Below are 6,441 nucleotides of genomic sequence, written 5' to 3'. Positions count from 1 at the left end.
AGCATATACAGTGCTAAAAAGCGGGCGCGTCCTGTGCTACCGGGGCTTAGCGGAGAGACGAGAAGTAGGAGCCGGATTCCTGATTAATAAGAATATAGCTGGTAACATACAGGAATTCTATAGCATTAACGAGAGGGTGGAGGTCTTGTGAAACTTAATGAGAGGTAAAAAAATGGCTGTGGCTTAGCTAAGGTTAAGCCCAGGATGCGAAGCATACTAGCCTTTATTTTAGTTGTTGAACCACTGTTTAGCCTGGTGAACTGCTGTTGCTTGGCTAAATTTGGTTCGGCTAGACGAAGAAACAACTCATGCGTTACTCTGCTTCGCCTTCAAGAGTGGAACGCGAAAGCGTTCCCGTCGACCCGCCAAGGGGTGTAAGACAATGGGCTACGGCGCAGCGACTACGCGCCCAGCATTGGACGCGGTGAGCGTCGAGCACCGCAGCGTTCGGCGCGGCAACGAAATGTGCGCCTGAGCAGCGACGCACGCCTGAGCCTTAGAAACAGCTCGTCTATAAGGCAACACCGCATTCACTAGAGGCGCTTTTGTACCGCTTTGAAGCATCGTACTCGTGGCTCAGTGGTAGCGTCTCCATCTCACACTCCGGAGACCCTGGTTCGATTCCCACCCAGCCCATCTTGCAAGAGTTGAGCCAAAGCCACCTAGAAACAAGCGCAGCTGCTTATCTACCGCCGCGACGCCGCGAGCGACGGCGCGAGTTGGAGCCCCGTTTCTCCTCTGTCGTGACGTCACGGTGTCACGTGGTATTGAAGGCGACACCGCCGCGCCTGAGGAGCTGGGTTGAGCTCTCGTAATGCCGCGTTCAGACTACAGTCGCATCCGCTGTAAGTGGCGTATTTATTGCCATTTGCGCAACTGCTGGAACGAGTGTTTACGCAGCTAACAACCGCCTATGTTCACATTGAGCCTTTCGATAAGATACGTTTTTTACGACTGGCCAATCACCGTTCTGGGACAGCCACGTTTCGCATTTTTCGACATGGCGCCGATCAGCAAGCGGCTGTTAGCGCAGGTCGAGGCTCTTCAAGCCCAAAGTGAGCTTGTCATCGTCTACGCGCTTAACCGACGCAGACGGAGGCGTCGTAGAAGAATGTGGGTTCGTCAAATCTTCCTCGACAGAGCCGTTGACGGAGATTTCCACAATCTTTTTGCGAAGCTGAGGACTGGCGATACGGCGTTGTTCTACAACTTCGTGCGGATGTCACCGCAGCAGTTTGACTTCCTGGAAAGCCTCCTCCGACTGCACATACAAGTACAAGAGACGCAGCTGCGAGAATCCCTGTCATCAGCTGAGCGCTTGGCTATAACACTGAGGTAAGCATATTATATGGCAATTTCTATCGTGTTCTATACTTGGAATGGTAGACGCGGGAGCAGTTGGGCTTCTTTAACTGCGGAGCTATGTGGAGTGTTTTGGTGAAATCCGCATTTTGCCGACGGAAACCTGCTGTATAGCTACAGATTTCGTGTTGTAGTCACTGCGATACGCATATCTTAACGACAGTCACGCGCCCCCAAGCTCGTGTCGAAAGTGTATTTATGGTATACTAGCGCGCAGTACGCCGTTACAATGTGCGCGCTGCTTTTCTGCGTTGTCCTAAAGACGTTAAGTGCAGCATTCTGATTTCACAAAGAAAACAAGTCCGCAAATAAACGGTTTTGATAAGGTTGGCAGTCACACAAGTTTTTTGTTTCAGAAGTTAACGTGGCTGTTTATCATCCCGCCTGTTCACAGCGTAGTCCATGAATACGAACTGTCGCCACTTGACAAAAGCACATTATGCAGAGCAGCTGTGAACTGCTGTTTTGTATTTTCTTTCCTAAAGTCACAAGAAGGCGTTAAACAAAAGGCAGTATAGACTTACGTTGTCAATTATATTCCAGGTTCTTGGCAAGCGGAAACAGCTACCAGTCTCTGGCATATAGCTTCAGGGTTGGAAAATCAACGATCTCTCAACTGGTTCCTCAAGTGTGCATTGCCATATGGAAGGTTCTGCAACCAAGGGTCCTGAGACGGCCAGATCATAGGCAACTGAAGGCTATTGCTGATGAGTTTATGTGGAAATGGAACTTGCCAAATTGTGTTGGCGCTATCGACGGGAAGCACATTCACTTGGACGCACCGCCAAACTCTGATTCTGTGTACTTTAACTATAAACGTAGCTTCAGCATCAACCTCATGGCATCCTGTGATGCAGGCTACAGGTTTACAACTGCTAATATAGGGGCTTTTGGCAGAGAAAGCGACGGTGGTGTTTTCTCAGCGTGCGGGCTTGGAGTCATTGTCGACAATGCACAGGAAACGTTGCCATTCCCTGCAGCCTTGCCCAGTGATGGGCCTGTTCTTCCATTTGTAATGGTAGGAGACGACGCATTTCCTTTAAAAGCGAACTTAATGAAGCCATATCCTGGTGTCCAACCACCAAACACACCGAAAAGGGTCTACAACTATAGGCTTTCTCGAGCACGGCGATGCATTGAAAATGCATTCGGAATTTTGTGTGCCAGGTGGAGGGTGCTGCGAAACCGCATGAGTCTGCTGCCAGAGAATGCAGCTGCAGTCTCAGCTGCTTGTTGTTGTCTCCACAATTACCTGATGCAGGAGGGGAGGCTGCCAGGTGGCTATTGTCCACCGCAGTTTGCAGACACTACCAACAGTGCAGGTGTAGTTATCCCAGGTGAATGGAGGAACAATACAGAGTCCCTGCCACAAATAAATCAGCAAGGCTCTAATGCTTACTCTAAGAGAGCATCTGAAGTCAGAGACTGCTTTGCTGCCTATTTTCATGGCCCGGGTTCTGTGAGCTGGCAGTGGGTTTAAATGAAACCATATTTAACCAATATCTTTATCTGACCGCCTATTTAAGTTACAGCTGCCTTAACTGCGACTTACTTTTGTAATGACTAGATTCCATAAGTACTGAGATATGACCAGCAATAAACGTTTAGCAAACACAAGCCTTGTGTCGATAATGCTTTATTTCATTCGCAAAGCGCCTGTGCACTGCATGGAGTTTTCATGACGACCTTGCTCGATATTTTAGATATAATAGGAATAAAACAGAGCTAATAAAGCAGGCAAATGATTGTAGAGATAAATACCTACTTGCTGGCTATTTGAATCATATCAGCGTGTACTTGTTGAGCGTAACTGTGTATTGAAGTTCTTTTTGTTCACGTAAATGTCAATAATCTAACAACACCACATTTTGAAACATTACACCCTTTTCCAAAAGCACCAGCAATGCTAGAAACAATCTTTTTTCCCAGCAGGTAACACACACGCCGGAGTGTCCATTTAACAAGAATTATGAAAAATAATGCAGAGAAATTTGTTCCACAGGATGTTTATTGCACATTTCACCTTGAAAATTGCAGTGGCCCAGGAAAAACATTACAAGCTTCCACTAAATCTTTTTCAACACACAGAGCAAAGAACTGATATGGATGTCAGTAAGTCTGCTTACACCTAGCAGGTCATGAGAAAAATGGCCACAAATATCAGCTGTAATACATGAGAGGTACGGACCTAGACCGCGTGCTCACGGCTCTGCATCATGTGGAGGGTATGCTGCCTCAACTAATAGGCTATAAATCTGCAGCTTGATGTGCTTCTTCTTGCGGCCATCTACTTTACCTAAAAGACTTTTCAAGCTCAACAGAAAATGTTCATCCTCATCTACTGATGTTGCAGCTGTCGTAAGTTCATTCAGTCGCTGGCGATTCGCGGCAAGTGTCGTGATCATCAAATCATCTAGGTCTTTTTGTTTTCTTTTCGCAGGCTTGTTTGTGTTATTAGGTGGTGCATAACTTTTGTCTGAACACACTGATGATGTCCCTGGTGCGATGGTGACAGGCCGTGAGTCCACCTCGCTGCTTGGGTTCGACGAAGCGTCTAGAGTGGACAAAACTTGAAGCACCTCGTCAGGAATTGATGCATCTTGTGTGCTGTCAATGTAGAATGTGCGGCACGAACCCCCCACCGACGATGCTGAGTCACTGGCTGACTCGACTGAGTGACCTAGAGACAGAGCAGCTGAGGCATCTTGTCTCGCCAGACTGTGGGTGGCAGAGGAAAAAGAAAACATTATATGAGACGCTTATATTCATGCATAAACTGAAGTAATTGTACATTACAATGAGAACAGCACATACAAAGTTGTGGCGCACAGGGCTCCTTATACAGCTTCCTGTTAACATTGACAGGTAAATGATGCCTCATTTTACATACTGGGTGTAGCTTCTAAATATTATTCTGATCTTGGTGGCCCTTTGTCACAGCAGAATGGAGCAGAAACACTACCCGAGGACTCTGGAATAATGTAAATTTTCATCAGCAGTACATGTAACTGTGGCAGTGGTTTTTAACGCTTGAATGTAACTATGCATGGGAACTACAAGAGAGTAAAATATTAGAAATGCGCAGGAACGGGATACACGGGCATGAATGCTACCTGAATAATTAACAAAGTCCCAACCAATGACACCACCGTGTTTTGGTAGTTCATTTTGCACCCGACGTGCTGGCAATTGTGCCGCACTCACTGCTCCTACTTAAGAAAGCATCGAAGTCAACTACTACACACGTATACCGAACGTGCCATGAACAGATCACCTACGAAGCCCCAATTCCACATTTAGACTTCAGAGGATGTCGTTCTGTGGACTAGTAATTATTTTTGTCCTCCTGGGGGCCAGTTAGTGTACGCAAAAGTGCAGGTAAACGGGTGTGTTTGCATTTATTTCATCAAAATATGGCCACCGCAGCTGGTACTCAATATATCCCATGCTTATCAACAAAATGGACGCCTATTAAGTAGCAAAGAAGCTAACAGTTGGCCTTTACCTTCGATGTTGTATAGCGTCTGCCAGGAACATGAGATGGGGCATCAATAGCCATGATTTAGCAACGTCCGCTGCGCCACTGCCAGACTTGGCGTATGTCTTTCGCAGTCGAAGGAACTTCTGTCGAAGACAATTCCAGCGATGCTGCAACTCTGCCACTGCATTGCACATAGGAAAAGAAGGCGTTCACATGTTATAAAGGGCACATTAGACACTATGAAATATACGTTGGTCTAAAGAAACCTCACTCCTGTCATATTACGCTGGTCTCATTTTTGTAGCCGAATATGCCGCTTATGAACATTTGTGCACACAGCCGTGGAAGTGAGCTAGAAAAATTTTTCACGGCGTGCCAGTTTGCGCTCGGCGCGATGGTAGCGACAAAAAGAGTGGGTCACTTAATCGCTGATTACGCGCCACAATGCGATAGCGTAGTCGGTCCGCACAGACACTGATAATATGACCCACAGACACTTCTGCGAGTGTTGGTTCGACTCCCGACCGATGGCTGACACAAGCTACAACTCGCATTTCCGTGCTGGGTCTGACGCAGATCCGAACGCAATCAATCCCACACTTGTGCAACAATTTCAGGGCCTGCAATTGTTGCCGCAGAATACGCCGCTTCACCGAGCGTGACGCGACAAAACAACGCCGAGAGCATGTCTACATGCCTCCTTGCCATAAAACCATCGTTGTAGGCGCGGCACTTGATACTACGGCGGCGTAAACGCGTCGGCTGCAACAATGCACTGGAACGAAACCGACAGCGCACCGTCGTCAACATTGTCAATGCTCGCCTAGCGCTCAAGTTGCACTTCTCTTGACACTGAGAAGCGGTTGATTGCTACAAGTTTCGCGCACATGCAAAAATTAAAAACACTTACCGCTTTGTTTCAATGCGCTCGCTATCTCCAACCAGGCGTCGTTTTGCAGTTGCTTGTCCCGGTAACTTTTCAGGCGCTGGTCATACAGTATCGGCCTCTGTCGCACTTCTTCAATTAGTAATTCATCGCTGCACAGCGAAGAAGCTTCCGCACTTAGCATCATCACTAGCCACGGGCAGTGTACACAACACAATGAGACCGGAAAACCGCACTGCACTCAGGGACACCGCGCGCGTTCGGCGCGAACCCGGGAAAACGCGGATGGCGTCGGCAGCAGCAGCAGCAAGGAACAGCGTTGCAACGCCGGATGGCTGGGATGGCGGTCACGCAGAGGCTTCCGAAGCTAGTATCTTCACCAGCCACTAGCACACACAGCACAATAAGAGCGTCAAACCGCATAGAGACGCAAAGAACGGTGCTACGTCGGACTGCTGGGATGGCGGGCACCGAATGAACACGCGGAATCTGGGGAGGCCGGAAGCACCGTGACCGGAAGATGCAAACCGAAACTGCTTCGTGCATTGGCGGCGTCGTAACAGTCGTATCTGTGCTTGTCGTAAAAGTAGCGGGTACTCCAACATTTGGTTGCGATTGTTGCGTACTTTACGCTCAATGCAACAGTAATGTGAACAAACTAGTTGCGCTTTTTGCGTTTACGCTTACGATCCGTGCGAACGATCTGTACGTA

At 48.0% G+C, this 6,441-nt stretch overlaps 1 protein-coding gene and 1 long non-coding RNA gene across 2 annotated transcripts; one reads left to right on the top strand and one right to left on the bottom strand.

The window, feature by feature from the left end:
* Nucleotides 1–818: 818 nt before the first annotated feature.
* Nucleotides 819–2,985, top strand: LOC126522598 (uncharacterized). The gene is made up of 2 exons (XM_050171368.3): nucleotides 819–1,335; nucleotides 1,906–2,985. Exons 1-2 carry the CDS (start codon nucleotides 914–916, stop codon nucleotides 2,840–2,842), a joined length of 1,359 nt encoding a protein of 452 aa, XP_050027325.2. The 5' UTR covers nucleotides 819–913; the 3' UTR covers nucleotides 2,843–2,985.
* Nucleotides 2,986–3,352: 367 nt separating this feature from the next.
* On the bottom strand, nucleotides 3,353–6,183 carry LOC126522601 (uncharacterized). The gene is made up of 3 exons (XR_011893692.1): nucleotides 5,754–6,183; nucleotides 4,868–5,024; nucleotides 3,353–4,080 (listed from the first exon to the last, which is right to left on the bottom strand). It is a non-coding gene; the product is annotated as an uncharacterized lncRNA (long non-coding RNA).
* Nucleotides 6,184–6,441: the final 258 nt, after the last annotated feature.

This window comes from Dermacentor andersoni, chromosome 4 (genome assembly GCF_023375885.2).
Source record: "Dermacentor andersoni chromosome 4, qqDerAnde1_hic_scaffold, whole genome shotgun sequence".
Lineage (NCBI taxonomy): Eukaryota > Metazoa > Arthropoda > Arachnida > Ixodida > Ixodidae > Dermacentor > Dermacentor andersoni.
Note: the sequence above shows the minus strand (reverse complement) of the source record. Positions and strands in the feature narration are given on the sequence as shown.

Excerpts from the sequence above, each read along its gene's own strand:
- LOC126522598 (XM_050171368.3), top strand. The coding sequence starts at position 914 with ATGTTCACATTGAGCCTTTCGATAAGATACGTTTTTTACGACTGGCCA. Across the intron at positions 1,336-1,905 it reads CGCTTGGCTATAACACTGAG|GTTCTTGGCAAGCGGAAACA; the intron begins GTAAGCATATTA and ends ATTATATTCCAG.